This window comes from Trachymyrmex septentrionalis, unplaced genomic scaffold (genome assembly GCF_001594115.1).
Source record: "Trachymyrmex septentrionalis isolate Tsep2-gDNA-1 unplaced genomic scaffold, Tsep1.0 scaffold114, whole genome shotgun sequence".
In the NCBI taxonomy this organism is placed as follows: domain Eukaryota; kingdom Metazoa; phylum Arthropoda; class Insecta; order Hymenoptera; family Formicidae; genus Trachymyrmex; species Trachymyrmex septentrionalis.
The window spans coordinates 2,006,457-2,024,730 of NW_017304269.1; the positions used below are offsets into that span (position 1 = coordinate 2,006,457).

Below are 18,274 nucleotides of genomic sequence, written 5' to 3' on the forward strand. Positions count from 1 at the left end.
ACTCTCTATATATATATATATATATATATATATATATATATATAAAACATTTTTAATAAGAAAAGCATTCAAGCAATCCTTCACAAGATTTCTTCAGTTCTCTAGTATTCATTTTTATCAATGTAAATTAATTTTAATCTGGATTGAACTTACTTTTTATTGTTCTATGAATTAGAGAATGGAAGTAACTGTAACTTGTTATTTTTAAAAAATAACTTTTTATTCCCTGCTAAGAATTACGAAAATACAAGTCAAACTAAAAGATTAAAACTAATCTAAATTGCTAGAAATAGAAAAGATTTAAATACACATGATAAAATATAGTTAAGTAATCTTATTCCATAAAACTACAATTTTGTGATGTCAATCTCTACAAAGATAATAACCAATCTCAGTTTAAAAGCTTGGCTTATATACTATCCATCTCTTTTCTAATATTAGAACTAAAAAGAGATAAAAAAATAGATAAATTAAAGTGACTAACACAAAATTTCTTTTTAGGAAACATAAAATATGTCTCATCTATATTATTGAAAAAGATAAAACGACATTTGAATCAGCTATGTCTCCTCTCTAAAAAGTAACCTGAATTAATAGAGATAAACTCTAGAGATAAGTTAAAAATATCACTTTCAATACAAATATTTAAGGAATCTCCAATGGAATCTCTGAAACAATCTTTCCCAAACGTCACGAGCTTCTCTCGTAATTACATCTCGAGTCTCGTACAAATCGCGTCCTCGGCACGAATGCAACAAGTGTCGAACGCCGGAGAATCGTGTTTACACGTGCGTATGTGTATATATATATATATATATATATATATATATATATATATATATATATATACGCATTGCAAAAATCGCGAGGAATGCGATAGCGCGGAGATAACATTTCTGCATTTTTTGTCGTAGAAATTTTTTAAAGTCTGTTAACTGACTGCAAGACAGAGAGGTGCTCAGATCTCCATCTTACAGCCAATCAACAGACTTGAAGTCATACAACGCACAAATGTAATGCCATCATGACTAAGAAAGGTCAAGGTAGCGAAGGCGAAGGTAGCTCAAGGACGTAGCGATCGTTCATTACCTTCCCAAAGAACCGGCCCTTAATATAACTCTTGCCGGTGTTCTTGTCGTATATCACATTCGGTATAGTGTTCTCCTCCTCATTCGACATCATGCAATCGATGTAATCGCAGTGGCGAACAAACCCGCTGTCGTATCACCGTCGAACGTGGTGAAAAACTCTCGATGACGCCGTGTGTGGTTATCAGACAGACAGGTTTTGCGGCTGTCGTGTCGTCGATCCCGACCTACGCTTTCGCCCTCCCAAAATCACGTTACCGGCAATACCGGCCGGCAGAGATTCGCGCGTTTATCGTATACTTCAATGACCGATGCGCACTGCTTTACGTTATTACTCGATCGGTTCTCAATTGTATTCTCGTTCTTCCGTGTCCGTGAGAAAAAGAACCGCGATGAGAATGTTGACGGGAAGGAGCAAAAGAGTAAACAGCCGTGAGCGCGACACGCTACCGTACCGCAGGAACACCCACTGAATTCGCTGCTCACCGTACTTCTGTTCAATTCAAACCGCCTAGCAGTTCTAGCACTCACGGTCACGAAAGACGTGCAACGCCAACGGCTCACCAGTTTAAATGACGCATAGCCGACCAATCGCCGCGCGCGCCGGCTGAGTCACGTGGCTCGGCGATGTGGGGACATTACCAGCTATCTTTCCCAAGCAACGGCAAGTTAGGGTTTTTCTTTATTTTTGTGGTTAGCTGCCTGCGTTGAGAAAACGAGCGCGCCAGAACATTTTTGATTTCTGAGCTTTGACTGTAGAAACCTGGATTGCTATCAGCAAAATCAAAATATACGTGTGAAAGTGAACATGGGAACAGTGGCTTAGTTTTCACCGTGGGTTTAAACTGGGTCAGAATATAAGAACTAACCAATTACAGTTGAGCATTCCCCTATCGTTTGACTGTAACAAGGGAATACTCGACTGTAATTGGTTGGTTGCATTCTTGGCTGCATGCTTTTCATGCTAACACTCGACACTCGATTCGCATGAAAATGTAGCTTTACATTCTGATACGATTTATATCCTCGGTGGAAACTAGGTCAGTGACTACTTTTAGCGAACTCAACAGTTGGAGTAAGCGCTCGCTACTATTGGTGTATTCTCTTAGATCATCCAATCAGCATTTTAAATTAGAAAAAATATACATCAGTTGAGTCTGTTGAACCGTAGCCAGTGCCACCCATGCTCCTTATTAAAAATCAATCATAAATTATGTCACGTAATTCAAACAATCGATAGTTAAAATTTCTGTCGTACGTGTGCAAAATGTTAATTTTATGAAATTAAAAATTAAAAGATATATAAAATAGATATAAAAATATATAAATTTGACATATAAAGATATATAAATCAGTGATAATAAAAGTGATCTTTATTTTTAATTGTATTAATTTATCAAAATAATTATGTAAAATGCTTAAATTAAGCTTAAGTTACCTATAGAATATCAAAATTCTTGCAGTATTGCTTATTGTACTTCAGATTTCTATATAATTATTTTGATTGTCCAATTGGTGTGGAACGCTTGTGATTGGTTCCGCTCTCGTTTCACGTTATATCGGCTGCAGATTAGCGCGATTTTTGTCGTGTGCAACACGCGATATACAATGAGCGTATAGCATTAGAATGAAAACATCGATGAAGCTGTACGCTCATTGAATATCGCGTATCATACGCGACGAACATCGCGCTGGTTGGCATTATGCCTACTGCACACTGGACGCGATGGGCGATGAGCGACGAGCGATATCCAATGAAAGTTCTGCTTTTTCTTATATGACAATGCAAAGCAAAGCATTCATTGGACACCGCACGTTGCTTATTGCTTATCGCATCCAATATGCAATCGGCATTAGGATATATCCATATAAATTTGCATAACAGCATAAACGTATTAAGGTACATTCACATGCAAGCGTCAAGTAGCGGAAGTAGGTGAAAAGAAATTTTTTTTTTTAACACCACTGTAAAAATCTCCTTGTTGATTGGTTACTGCTTCCGCTACTTGACGCTTGCATGTGAATGTACTTTAATACGAGCATTAATTAAGAAAAACGGGCTCGAGAATAGACCTTTTCCGATTGTCTACGTCAAAGATATTGTATCTTCGACATTATTATTATAATAATTGATAGTATAATATAATAATAATTTGATGATTGTATATAATATGTGTAATACAAAATTTATTATACAGTGGACTTAAATTTACAGTGGTATAAATTTCATCATTAAAGATTACAATACAATAACATGATGATTTACTATAATTTGTTATATGTTTTTCGATGTGTTGTATGTATGTATCCTTGAATCTTTAGATAAATAAATTACTATAAATAAATATTGAATGCTATTGGTGATTGGAGCCTGCGGTTGGCAGCGCATATGAGTGAATGATGTGAGTTGATTCACGTAGTCCTTGCAAATCAATTCTTCTTCTTCCGTTTAATGCTGCGAATTGAATGGACAAATCGCTTCGGACTATCATGCGCGTGCGTGAGTTACATCATTGAACACGTGATTAGTCTCAGGCTCGTATTAACGTTACGTGGAACGTCTTTCTCTCACAAATCTATAAATTATTAATGCTATTTACATCAATAACGTAATGCTATTTACGTACTACTCGCGTTACTTTTTACATCAATAATTAAGCGCTATGTATATTAATTATTCAATTTAATTAACGTGTGTGTTTATAAATGTAGTAAAGGAATTTATTAATCGGGTAAATTAAAGAATAAATTTTATATCTTAATGTTATTATTATATTTTTAATAGTTTTCATCTGTTTTTCACAGATGATATTATTAACACAGTTAACAAATAAAAAAATATTCTAAATTATTTTAGATTTTGCAAAATTTCACACCAGAAACTATAGAATAAAAAATTTTAGAAATCTTAGAGTAGAATTTACATACATAAAAAATTTTAGAAAAAATATAGACTTGAATCTCTAAACACTTTGGAAAAATTTAAATTTGTATAAAATATTAGAGAAATTTTTGAAAGAGTAATGAAATCGTTTAAAAGTTCTGAAAAATTCTGGAATTAACATAAAAATTGTGATGAGTTGCTAAAATTTGAAATTCTGAAAAAATTTTGAAATTTGGAAAAATTTTGAAATTGTATAAAAATTTTGATGAGTTATATAAAAAAGTGTAAAAAAAATTTCCACCAGAGTGTTCCAATAAATTGTACGGTGTCGCTCAAGTTTTGTGTATTCTTGCAATCTAATCTTGGGATCTAATGATATCCACCGTTCCAGCGAAATGTGTACGCACCTGAGATGAGTAACAGCGTCTGCTAGTGTCGTCTCGCCGCGCATGCGCCGAGTTTGTCCTTCCAATTCGCAATTTCACAACTATTTCCGCTACGATAACCGATCTGTCGACGTCCATTTTGCTCGCTTGTTGGTGCTAGCGTCCCTGATTTATGAGCCGTCTTTATAGCCGCCTGCTCATCGTAAGTAAACATCAGTCTCTGTAAATCGTGTCGTTTCGTGAATCCGGGATTCTGAATTTTTGCTCGAGAGTTCGCTTCAATTAAATCTGACGTCGTGTCTCTGAGACGCGTCCCCGCGAGGACATTTTTCATAGAACTTTTCCGAGATAGCGTCGGTGATACGCCGTGACTCGCCGCATCTTGTTAAAACTCGCCGACACCTGAATAATATAAAGATATTCACGCACGCCGCAATTCGGTATTTCAGCGTAGAAAGGAAGAGTGAGGGAGAGAGGGTTTAGATTATTTTTTACAATATTCCCCGTATTTGCAAAGGCATTGATAACTAACGTTGTGCAGAGTATCTTTTGTTGAAAGAATTTGATGGAAAATGTCACTGAATTGCTTTCAGATTAGACAAATGCGTTACAATCCGTGGGACTGTGCGAATCTAACGTTCTAGAAATTCCTGAACTTAAGATTTCTTGACCTTTTAATTCTTAGATTTATTAATTCTGAAATTTTTCATGGTCTCAAGCTTCAACTTTTATAGATTAGTGCTGTTCAAGATTTATAATTCTAGGTATTAACTTGACATATATCAGTATTTATGTCTGGTGCTCTTCTTTTTTTATCTCCATCTTTATCGAGAAAAAAGAAGGCAATAGACATCATTTCTTTTCATTCTCTGGTGACACAAGTCATTTTATCATTGTTAGTCACTGAAAACGCAAAAAGAAAATAGGATGATGTTAATGTTTTTGATTATTTCGAATCGATCCTTGTTGGATTAATGACGCTGCAAGCTGCGTTATTGATAGAACATGTAGCATCAATCAATAGCAAAGCATCAATCCAACTCAAGTTGGTTTAAAACCTGCTACAGTCAAAAACGCTATGTATCAACTTGTGTCACTAAATGAAAAATCATTGACACTGGACGTTTACCAGCAAGAACGCAGTGAAATATTTTATACATTGGCAAACAAGAATATAATAGTTTACTGCATTACACTAATGTCCATTTCTATCAATACAGTTTGAATCTTAATCTTGGTTTTACTAACTTTTTCTAATTCTAAAAATTGGAAAAAGTTAAACAATAAATTGAACTGAGATTAAAGTTGATTTACATTGATAAAACCAGGCATAAGTTTGTTTTTTAACTGAATTTCTTATACATTCTTTTCTTTTTTCTTCAATGGAAAAAAAAAGGAGAAGAGATGAACTCTACAAGAAGTTCAACTAAAAAATCTATGTCATTGCTGGAAAACGTCCACTATTATATATTAAGTAAATGCCTACAATTACAAATCCTGAACAACTGATCTATAAAGTTGAAGCTTGAGAGATAAAAAAAATTTCAGGATTAATTATTATAAATATTTATATTATTGTACTTAAAAATGTTTAGTTTTATACTTTTGGATTTGATTAATATATATGAATCAAAATATGTTACAGGAAGTTTGAATAATGGAGGGAGCACCAGGAGGTGGTAGAGGTAGTTTTCGAGGCCGTGGAGGCCCGGGTGGAGTAATGAGGGGACGTGGCGGTTTTGGAGAGAGAGGAAGGTAAAGAACTTATTTAAACAAAAATTTGCCATAAAAAAGAACTCTACGTTATGGGTTGGCAGGAGACTATACAGAGATTATCGGAATATTTCTTTTGACTAAAATACTGATAAAATAGCAATAAATAATTGGGATATTTTTTATCAGGAAAGTCGCCTGTAGGTCGTTTTAAAACAATTTTTTTGATGAAGTAAAATAAAAATTTTGATATTTTATTTGATCTGCACTATAATGTAATGAAGTGCAGATAATTTTATTTATTATAATGTTTTAAGAACCAAATTCAATATTAGTTTTGTAAAAAAAAAGTTGAAAAAGTTTCGTTATAATATTATTTTCAGGAGATAATAAAATGTGAGCTATACAAACATATATCTGCATCAAGAATAATGAATAGATAGATCAAGAATAGATTATAATTACTCAAAGCAAATTGCAAAAGCTGTCTTTGAAAAAGTCTTCGTAAGTTCGTAAAAAAGAAATAAAAAATGTTTGTAGCAAAATATGTTGTCCATAAGACAAAATGGAATACAAATATGTATCGTGAATGCAGATTAGTTAGCTCGACACACTTGCTACTCCTTTAATATTCTCAAGAAACAATTTGCTCCAGAAAGAAATTCTTAAATACTACATTGCTTTTATAATTAGTTTCTATTCTTTTAATTAAAAAAAAGAAATATGACATAATGAAAGAAAGAATTTAATCAAATTGTACAAATAGAGATGTTTATGTATGTAATATAAATATGAAAGAAATAACTGATATATTTATTCACAGAGGTGGTCCTCCTCGAGGTGGTAGCATGATGCGTGGCGGACGAGGTAATGGTCCTGGCGGAAGAGGAGGTCCACCAATGAGAGGCCGAGGTGGCCCTCCTGGCAGAGGTGGACGAGGTGGACATTTTCCTCCAGGGTAAGAATTTTATTATTATATATTTTATATTCTAATAAAATTGATCACATTTTGTAAAATATTTAAATTTGTCATTAATTTATAAATTGTATATTAATTTTTTTCCAATATTATGAAAAATATTAATATATTTAATAAATATACATTATTAATAATACATTACTACTTTGTACTTTCTACTAATGTCTGTTGATAAATTTATCGCGAAATGTGACTTACAAGATCTTATAAATCTTTTATATATTTTTAATAATAAAGTTTATAAGTTTGTATTATAAACTAATATAATTATTTATTGATCATTCACATAGACCACCAGAAGCAGGAATGTCTAGTGGACCTGGAGGTGGTCCGCCACCCTTAGGAATGGGTGGTCCTCCACGAGGTGGTGGCGGAAGAGGTGGCGGCAGTAATAGCTTCCGTAGCAGAGGCAGAGGCGACTTCGGCAGGGGAGATAGCCGCGGAGGTAGCAATAATTTCCGGGGTCGCGGCATGGATAGAGGTAGAGGAGGATCCAGGTGAGAGTTAACTCTTAGCTCCAAAATTATTTATTTAAGCCTGAGTAAAATTATTTGTATAATGATGGTTACTGTTCTTTTGAAAACTTTTTGAAAAAAATCTTTAATACATGTAAATATATTGCAAATTTATTTTTAAGTTCTAACAATTTATTGAATGATAATTTAATAAATATATGTTATAAGAAATTTTTGAATTTGCTGAATTTATATTTGATATCGGAAATTCAAAATTTTTAAAGTAGTAGATGCAATACGATGGCTTGACAGTCGGATAAATTTTTGTTAAACTAAGATATTTTTAACATCAAGAAGTCATGATAAAAAATATGTATAAAGAGAATTGAATAAGATGTTTACACTACAAGACATAAGCGATGAAGCAATAAAATTTATTAGTATGTAAAGATGAGGTGTTATTTGCGAATATATGTAGTGTCATTGTGGTAGTTACTTAACAGTTAATTTTAGTATTAGGAATAGGTAAAATAAGCAAATGACAAGAGCAAACATAAAAATTACAATGACTACGTTTACACGACTTGATTTACGCCGAAATTATAATATTGATGTTATGAAACTGATTGTGAAATCGAGTGAATCGTGTAAATGGAATCCATATGAAAAATACACTATAGTGATGCTCTCATCCTGTAACGAAAATTTTATTAATGTGATAGAATTATATTTTTATTTAAATGCAATTTATCGTTTCAGAGGAGGATCAAGCCGAGGTGGACCCAGCCGTGGTGGCTTTGATCGTGGTGGTCGAGGGACTGGGGGTGGACGTGGTGGTCCTACGAAACGAGGAGGAGGTCCACCTAGCTCGAGTGGACCTTCCAAAAGGCCACGTTTTGATCAACCGTCTTCTCAACCATCTAATGGTTACGCTACTCAACCTCCTAGGTGAGGAACTTTCTTTTTCATAACGTTTAAAGGCATTTTTTTTTTTGAAACCTAAAGATTGAAAATTAAATTGACGTGTGTAAATTCAGTCATGTGTTTATTAAATACCAAACAGAATTAATCAGAATTAATTTTTTATGCGAGTTTTATATGTTTAATATTTAAATATACATTAGTGCATTTATTAGGATATTTAATGAGACAATATATATAAAAGAGAGAATTATTAAAATTGTATTACTTAAGATATTTCTCACACTTTCATTAATTTTCAATCAATATTGGAAATTGTAGCTTGATGTTGAAGACACTTACTATTATATATGTTTAATCTTTTATAAGAATAAATTAATTTATTATATATATTATATTTTTATGACATATTATAAAAGGTACAATTTAAACTATCTAAACTAAGCATTTTCTCATACTTATCTCTATTTTCAACATACCTTCTTTAGAAATAATAAATTTGCGAAAATAATAATATAATAGTTACAATTTATATTTTACATATAAAAGTCCAAAAATAATCAATGAAGTATATAATAATAAGACATAATGAAAATGAATGTATTAACAACACATTTTGCTTTTGTATGATAATAGCCAAGGTTATGGAGGTTCAAGTAACGCTTACAGCAGCCAACAACAACCACAGCAGCAACAGTCCGTAGGATACGGTAGCGGTGGCTATGGCTCACAGCAAGGCTACACACAGTCTTATCAGGGCTATGAGAGTTATCAGCAGCCTCAGGATTATGGACAAACGGTAAATAAAATTGATACGACAATACATATATCCGAGACAATTCTGAAAACAATCCACGAATTATGTTTAATAATTTGAATATTAAAATATATTTTTGAGCATTAAATTTAATTAAATTATTTCATATAAATTTAAATAATTACATTCATACATAATTTAATAATTTCTCGAAATTAAGAATTATTTAGAATTTTCTGTTGGTGTTAATTAAAAAATTGTTAATTGTGTTTTCAATTAGAATTCATGATTATTTTGTCTCCTTTGATTTCAGGGTTATCCACCGTCCGCAGCAGACAGCAGATACGGCGGGGCGTCATCAGTTCCAGCTGCAGGATTTGGCGCTAACGATCCGTACAGTTACGGCAAAGCTCCGCCGTCAGGTGAGTTGTAGACACTAAAGAGTTGTATGCGACGTGCGTCGTTACTTTTCTATTACAATTTGTGTATCTTTGTCTCTCGCTAATTAATTTTGATCAATTCCTCATGATCTAATAATTTGAAGTTATTTTTTTTTCCAAAACTTTCAGATCTTTAAAATTTTAATTCCAAACGTGACCTTATAATAATAATTTGAAATAAAAATTCAGATTGTGAAGGATTAAGCTTGATGCATTTTTCGTGTAACGTTGGCAGTACTTATCACGACAATCAAGTACTGATTGTGAGTACTCAAAACGTGCGATAATCCACTAATCGAGTACTCGAGCGTTAAATTGAATAAGTCGGCGGGACACCATATACAGTTATTAATATTACATAATGCATGTCTAGCCGATTACCAGCAGGAGGCAGTGTCAACCGCGGGACCGGGGGGCGGGGCCGGTTATGTCTCAGCTAACCCATATGACGACCGATCTAATGCCAACATAATCAACCGGGGTTATTCGACGCAACCTTATGGTTAGTTATTTCGTTCGCTGTCATCGTTCTCACATTATACAATTCATTAACTACGGCCGTTGGAGCGATCCTTAAGAACTCATTTATCATAGAGATGGAATATTGAATTATTTGTTCGAAGAGATTTCCAGCTAACAAGTATCATGATATTAAATTGTGTCACAAAATCATGATAGGGAATTTAATTATTAATCTTGATGAAATGTTAATTATAAATGTTCCTCGAGAAAAGTTAATAAAGTATCAGATTATTATGATAATAAATAATTTATTATGTTCTCTATATAAAAAAATTCTAGCAAAACATTGAATTTAAGATTTTGTATATGATGCGATACTCTTTTCTGACAAATAATTTTATGTCCCTATGATAAATGAGTTTTTGAAGATCGCTACTTAATGTTTTTATTTTCCGGGTTACATCCGAGTTAACACGATTCCGCAATAAAAGCGTAAAACACAATTCGATTCAGACGAGAAACTGATTTAGACGACAGAAAAGAGAGCAAACGCGCGGTCAATTTGTCAGATCATCAATTTATTTTCTAGAAACTCAAATACTTGAATTTCTCGAAGTCTTAATGCTATTAGAATTGAAATTTTTTTTAAAGTTCTTGAAATTTTCTTACATTCTTATTCCTTCTCGGATATGTGGATTTTTATATCGCTAGATCTGTGTAGAATTTTAAACAGTTTTTTTTTTCTCTGAATTGTATTCTACTCGCGAGCGATGCAAATGAGTTGCGCAGAGTTACACAAATCCTATTTTGAACGTAATAAGAAATCACAAAAATTGGATACGGATCCTTTCATCGAGACACTAGCACTGCAGCACTGCCTCCTGCCATCTTTCACTCCAGGATTACAAGGTCCGTGATATGTGCAATTTCTTTCTTACCTAAAACAAAAAATATATATAAGTGTATTAATTATCACGTTAAGCCTTTTATTATTTTTCAATATATCCTCTATTATCTGATTTTATTTATAATATATATTTTGGATTTCTTAATCTATAATTCAATATTATTATAAAGATTTCTTCGTAGATTTATTTAATTTATAAGAAAATGTTTTTAAATTGTTTGAAGCAATTAAGTGATATTAATTGATTAACTGTCACTTTCTCATGGAGATGTATTTCTTTTTTGTATTTTGCCATCACTTCTTTGTTGTTCAATCGATCGTTATATTACAATAAAGTTTTTTTTTTTGTTATTTCGTTCGACTCGTTTTAGATATTTCTCGTCTGAGTCATTCGCTTCTATATTTTCGGCATTTTTCATGAAGCGTTGTTTGATAAATACGTGTTTTTCTTGTAATTACAGATTATCCGAGTCAGGATGGTGTTTATGGGAAACAGGACTATGGTAAGTACAACTCGCAGTTTAGAAAAGTTCATTGATTAAAGGAAAATAAATTTAGCTAAGTCGATTGAGAAATTGTGTTTATGTAGAATCTATATGTGAATTACTAAATAAGTAATAATATATAACAAAGAAATATCCGAAAGGTACAAAAAAAGATATCATGAACGACATATATTAGTATATTATTTTATATGCAAGATTTATATGAACATTTTTGTATTTTTGGCGAGAAAAGTGTAGGACATTCTATAAAATTTAGGAAACTGTTGGATAATTAGTGGATAATTGCGATTCCCAAATTATAAGATCAAATCAAATGTAGTTAAACCATGTCGTTTAAAAATGAAGTGAAAATTACAGTCAGTAACTGAACATAATGTATATATATATATAGCGACTTGTAACGCAAAAAATATACAACCTGTAGGGCTATTATAAACGATATTAATTTAAACATCTAGTTATGCGTTAGGTACGAGTGTAACATTACAAGAGATATTTAATGACATTATCAACAGCTATTATTAGTTCATCGAAATGTTTGTTGCAATATGTCTTACGAGAACACTCGCAGTACTAAAAGTATTTGCAGTTCTACAAAAAGCGTTTATATTATTACAAGAGCATTTGCGATATCACAAGAACATAATAGCAAAGAAAGATTCTTAATAAGTTTATCCACTTAAACATACACGAGATTTTTGCAATATTCGAGCATTAGCAAGATTAAAAGACTGTCCACAAAGATATTTACATCACAGAGCTAATCTACAAGAAGTCCATTTTTTTAAGTATTTAAGAATCAAAGACAAATGAAGTTATGATATATATTCATTGTACACGTACACATACACACGTCGAAAACGTCGAAAAATAATAGGCAGGTAAAGAATTGGTAGCGATATCGTACAAGGATCTATATAAGTAGGCCGTTCAGTTTTATATATATGTAGAGAAGCAAGAACACTAATTATATTTCTCGAGTAATGGAACGGAGGAGCTATGGTTGTTTCCAGGTGGCAGTGCTGGTTACCAAAACGCCCAGTCTCAGCGACGTTATTAAAGATATCCGTCACTTAATCAATATCCGCTCATTAATTTTGTATCTAAGTAGACAACAATTCTCCCAGGCGAAAAGAAAAAAAAAACAGAACAGATCGTATCCATCTCCCGTCGCACGTTAAAGAGAATAAACTTTCTCCTTTTAAAACTGCGAAATATATTTGTTGATAGAAGAACGATGACAATCGAGGAATCTTGAAGCAAGGTGACATAAAATTGTAAAATCGGGATGTACACACTTGTATATCGAAGGATTTATCTCACTTTTCGTAAAAGCTGATTTGATCACACGTGTTGAAAAAGTTGGGAATTAATACTGTTAGACATATAACATATGTCGTAATTATTTTGTATATGAACATACCCTTGTCTTTTACTTAATGCATTTTTTCAATTGACGTATGTGTTTGAAGAATTGTTTTACTTTAAAGAGAATTTTCAAAAGATTTAATCTTCTCATTGACTCCCAGCTTTTCTAAGGCATTGCTCCGCGTCACTTTGCTCCCAAGATTTTTTTCACTTCCGCTTGCTTTGTCTTCGTCTCGTGCGCGTTGAATGAACTTGATCGATATATATTGCTTGACGATATAGGGAATACATATTTTATACTTGACAATTAGCAATTAATACACACTACATTATTTCACTCTGTCGCCTGTACGACAATCTAGAATTAAGTCCCGGTCGAGCGATTAATTTTCTCGACCGTTTTCTTCACTATTTGCGTAGCGTAATTTATCACAACAGTAATAATTAAAGAGAAACCAGCAATGACAAAAGCGATAACGACGACACTGTAAAGCGCTGTCGGCGTCCTGTTTTGTAAATAGAAATCATAAATAAACCCTTTTTTTGTGGAGAGGAAAAATGATGGCAAAGCACGCGATATATGGAACTGTGTACTCTATCCCTGAAGGCTTAGCAGGAGAATATAAATTAAACATTGACATAAGCACTTCTTAATATGTCTTAATATTCATTCATTTTGATTAACTAAATATCTAAAGTTTATATCTATTCAGTTAGATTTAATTGAAATATCGAGGATTATTTTGAAACTATTGGAAATATTTTATAACTTATTGTAATACTTGTTTGCCAAAATTTTATTGTTTATTGTAATTTTTTGTTAATATTAGATTCATCCATTTTATAACTTATAATTACATAAATAATTCTGCAATCTATAAGTTGGGCAAATAACCGTCACGACCGTCGATGATCAGTCATTAGTAGTTTATCAATGTTATACTGGAGATAATCGTCAATTGAAAATTAAATTAATTAAATTCTTATGAAATAGTTTTTCATAAGATTTAACGAAGTTGGCAATTTTGTTGTCTTTTCTGTAACGATTAGCTACGATTGCAGAAAAAAAATGTGAGTCTCGGTTGTTTGAATGAGATTTCTTTTCTCGACAGAGAATCCGACCAGGAGTTGAATAGTATAATGAATTTAACAATGAAGTTATATAATGTCTAATCCTCTGTCGTGCATTATTTTATATTAATTAACGAAACTCGCTTGAAATAATTTGTACTGTTTATTGTATATGATACATCTTTTATGAATAATTCTATATAGCGCATCATTGTTATGTCCCGATCTATTGTAAACGATCGCTCGATGAAAATGAAAGAAACATTGAAAAAAAATGAAGATCGAGAACATCAATACACCAAAGACTTATACTCTTACCCTTATTGTCACCTTACCTTATAGCACGAGAAACAGAGAAAAAGTGGACGAGAAACACGCAAAAACCAGCAACTGCCCTAGGAAGAACAAGCTAATCAAAAAGACTGAATATGGGCGAATAAGTATGATAATTAGACGAAAGATTATCTCGGTAATATAGTAACAAAAAGTAGGTATATATGTGAACATTTTTGGGAAACATGGTAGATTAAATGCCATTTCCGACCGAGCCATTCTTTCGTCTATGAATTCTTCGATCGTTTGCAGTCGATTTTTTCTTTAACAAAGGTATCAAAAGCATTGTTAGATTATAAGCAGTCTAGATTTCTTAGGAAGAATAAGTTTAAAAGTCTTGAAAATATGGCGAGAATAGATGGCGAAATTTTAATTATTTTGTAAGAGTTGAAAAGATTAATTAGAGATATATTCAATGTTAAAAATTGTGAAACTACGATAATGATCTCTTCGACGTTTTCAGTAAAGAAAAATCGACTCCGAACTGGTAAAAAAATACATGGACGAAAGATGAAGACTCATTTAAGAAATCATAACGTCCAGTTAGAGATATTTAATTAGAAAAAGGTAAAAGTAAAAATTAGATAACATTTGAAGAAAATTATGTGAATTTGTGAAAGTGTATGTAAGTTTAAAGATTTTATTCTAAAGCATATAACAAGTTTCACATATCTATTAATTTCAAAATAACGTTACTATTTCAGGAATATCTCACCCCTGAGTCATACGTAAACGTAGCGTTGGAAATAATTGACAAGCCCAGATATAAGGCCCGACATCTCTTATAGTTTATAAAAATTCAATTATTATTAGTACACAATATTATGATATTTGAGTATTATTACTTAACAAATATGATATAAATATATTTATAGAGCAATATGAGTACAATATGATACGAATGCAATTATAGAGTAATATAATGAGTTTATTATAGAGTCATATGAGTTCAATTATAGAGCAGTATCATTTGAGTACAATTATAGAGTAATATCATGAGTGCATTGTAGAGCATATGGAGTTTAAGTTGCGGAAGGTACTTAAAAGTACTAATAATGACCAAATTTGATGAAAATCAAGTTTATTTCACAGGCGTAGCAACAAGCTGAGATACTTAAGAAAGAATGAATGAAAGTCAGAGGGTGAGAGACAGAAAGTATCGTTCTTCCAACAAGAAACATGTCAAATTTGTTAAGTCATCCACCCTCACTTAAAAGAGAAAAGACAAATCGAGTAAATAATGAGTGCAGTCCAGTTAGCGCTATTCAAAATAGTTTAAAAATAATTAAAATAAAATTAGAAGAATCGCGCGTACTATCGAAATCCAATATTGCGCTAACTAGATCGGCATTCAAAGTGAATAAAATTATTTTCGTTAATTATACATATACTGGAAAGTAGTAGAAATTAGCTAAAGTCCTTGAGTTTATGAATAATTACTTAAGATTCACCTTGTTAATAATATGTATGCAAAATGTATAATTTTTATATAGAAAATAAGTAAAGAAAGAGTAACTTGCTATAAAAAGTACTTTTTTATGTACACAATTTTTTTTTAAATTGCGTATCACTTGGAACCGAATAACAGTCAATCAAAGACGATTATCAATCAATGATAAATATTAATGTGACGTACATGAGAAAATGAGAAAATGGGAAAGAGAACAAACCAGAAAAATAATGAAACTAACGCGTGCAATGCGAAACACTAAATATTAGAAATGAAAGTCAAATGCTCGAGTATACCTCAACCCAAAAGCTCAGGTGAGTAAATACAAATAAATATCTATCCATTCTTTGTGAACAGCTATCTATTTCCGAAGAGGACATATATTTATATACATATATATATATATATATATATATTTAACAGAATTTATTATAAGAGTAATCGAATTAATTAGTTAACAGACGGAACTTCGAACTACTGCATTTATCGAGTGTAAAAGTGAATTTAGCGAAATAACAAACGTAGTGACAATTAATTGCAATATAACAGCGGATCTTTGAAAGGCGTCCTAATGTAATGTGTCACAGGCGATCGAATTGCTTGAAAAGTAGATTTCATTCGATTGTAATAAGCCCAATTGCGTTTCTTTATTTTTATGTCTCTTATAAAGACGTAGCACAGGGAGTGAGATAAAATCACTACGACTGAATAAAGATACATCAGAAAGACGAGTGGGAAAGATTCGTAGATTCACACTTTTCACAAGTATATTCGCAGTTAACAACCGTTATCGTTACAATATTCTCTCCCATAGATGAATTATCTTGCCGTTTTTAACGCGCACGGCGGACGTTAGATCGAGAGAAATAACTAAAAGCGCTAAAATTAGGAAGGCGCCAAAGGAAATGAAACTAATTCACTCGATAATCAAGTAGGCACGATTTTGAGTAAACGAGCAATGTTGCAAACGACACTTCGTAAAGATATAGACAAAATTAGCTTAAATCTCTCAGACGAGTGCGAAATTGATTTCACAATTTGACCACTCGGCTCCTGTCTGATTTATCAATGTTGCTTTCTTTAGGTTGATCACAACTGCAACAACTGTGACGCCAAATGAGATCATCATCCACATGGAATCATCGATTATAATCGCCGCATGACCGGTATCGCAATCATGAGAACCAGAAAAATCACGAATCTGGTGAGCTAGAATTAATTATGAATATATTAATGCTGCGTACACTAATAGTATATTTCTATTATTTTTAGTAGTATACTCTAATTTTCTTGGAGTGAAATCTCACTCCGAGAGAGAGTGAACATCAGCCACTTTTAAAGAGTGAAAATATTTGAGTGAAATTTTATTCCAAGAAATTTGGAGTATATATGAATAATATATAATATATGTATATATCTATAGTATATACTAATATATAGGATTACTTATATATACTTATTGCCGTTCTAGCGTTGCTACACACCTCGCAGATAATATACTCCATACATCATGTGCTTCGTACAGGTGAATAGAAGTCACATTTTAGAGTGGTATACGAATTATATTTGTATGAGAAATTTTGCTCTTTTTTTTCTTGAATGATTCCTCCCCATTTGTCTTGCTGCCGATTATCTCAACGATTCTGATTCTAGTTTATATTTTTTCTTAAGATTATTTGATGTAGAACTCTTAAATTTAAAGGGTGTTTATTTCTTTTTTCAAAAAAAGAAACATGAATTTTCAATTTTTATCTTTTATACATAGATCCTAACTTTAATCCATTAACTTTGTAAATTAATTTATATGTTTTTAATATTAAATTGTGAATGAAAATGTTAACATTTACATTTGCAAAAATAAAAGCTGTTTATTATATATCGTTACACTACACATGATTTTAAATATTTTAATATCAAGAACGAGTTACAAATCTTTTTCAGGTTTATTCTTATAGTAGAAATAAACATAACATTTTATTGTTCATTGTTATAAAAATCGTTATATACTTTTTAAAGTTTAAATACAAAAGTATATGACATAGACATTTCGATTGATAAAATATCCAATATGTATTCTGATAAAAATTTAGTAACATTAATGTTAGATATTTTATTGATCAAAAGATATTTAAAATATGTGTTTTATAATATTTTTAAACTTCGATTAACATAATCAATAATTAATTATGTAAAAATATACATACATATACATATATACATGTATATATATAATATAAATACATTATATATATATTTACACAGCCCTCAGCTGAGTAGATGTGTGTAATGTTGTGTCGACGATAACGGATAATTGGAATGCAACTAGTGTTGCTGTGTGCATGAAAGTGTCTAGGGATATTGCAATTGAAAAGCATCCATAATATACATATATGTTGTATGTGTGTAAAGGAGATCGAAGGCACTTAATTATTCTATGCTCAAAAGACTCTACGGAAAATAATATAAAACTTTAATAGAAGTGCAGAAAGTAGCACTCATTCTGCTTATAAAGAAAGAAAAATAAATTAAAGTACAATATACATATATCAATGAG

At 31.7% G+C, this 18,274-nt stretch overlaps 2 protein-coding genes across 5 annotated transcripts in view; one reads left to right on the plus strand and one right to left on the minus strand.

The window, feature by feature from the left end:
* Positions 1–1,640, minus strand: part of LOC108753271 (serine/threonine-protein kinase polo) — a 6,407-nt gene extending 4,767 nt beyond the window's left edge. Inside the window, exon 1 of the mRNA XM_018494722.1 lies at positions 1,090–1,640. Within this exon, the coding sequence (XP_018350224.1) occupies positions 1,090–1,182 (93 nt within the window). The 5' untranslated portion in view covers positions 1,183–1,640. The remainder of the gene's footprint in view (positions 1–1,089) is intronic.
* A 2,812-nt stretch (positions 1,641–4,452) lies between these two features.
* Positions 4,453–17,344, plus strand: LOC108753650 (keratin, type I cytoskeletal 9-like). Of its 4 annotated transcripts, XR_001939647.1 has the most exons (11): positions 4,453–4,560; positions 6,004–6,113; positions 6,895–7,029; positions 7,341–7,547; positions 8,265–8,453; positions 9,063–9,225; positions 9,497–9,605; positions 9,997–10,125; positions 11,454–11,495; positions 16,805–16,924; positions 17,192–17,344. XR_001939647.1 is itself a non-coding variant. In XM_018495446.1 (10 exons), the coding sequence occupies exons 2-10, from the start codon at positions 6,016–6,018 to the stop codon at positions 12,556–12,558; spliced, it is 1,119 nt and encodes a 372-aa protein (XP_018350948.1). In that variant the 5' UTR covers positions 4,453–4,560; positions 6,004–6,015; the 3' UTR covers positions 12,559–12,631. The 4 variants fall into 4 exon arrangements, 2 of the variants coding, with proteins under 2 accessions (XP_018350948.1, XP_018350960.1); XM_018495446.1 differs by lacking the exons at positions 16,805–16,924; positions 17,192–17,344 and adding an exon at positions 12,512–12,631; XR_001939649.1 differs by lacking the exon at positions 9,997–10,125 and having other exon boundaries at positions 4,454–4,560.
* Positions 17,345–18,274: the final 930 nt, after the last annotated feature.

Excerpts from the sequence above, each read along its gene's own strand:
- LOC108753650 (XM_018495446.1), top strand. The coding sequence starts at position 6,016 with ATGGAGGGAGCACCAGGAGGTGGTAGAGGTAGTTTTCGAGGCCGTGGA. Across the intron at positions 8,454-9,062 it reads TACGCTACTCAACCTCCTAG|CCAAGGTTATGGAGGTTCAA; the intron begins GTGAGGAACTTT and ends GTATGATAATAG. Across the intron at positions 9,226-9,496 it reads CTCAGGATTATGGACAAACG|GGTTATCCACCGTCCGCAGC; the intron begins GTAAATAAAATT and ends CTTTGATTTCAG.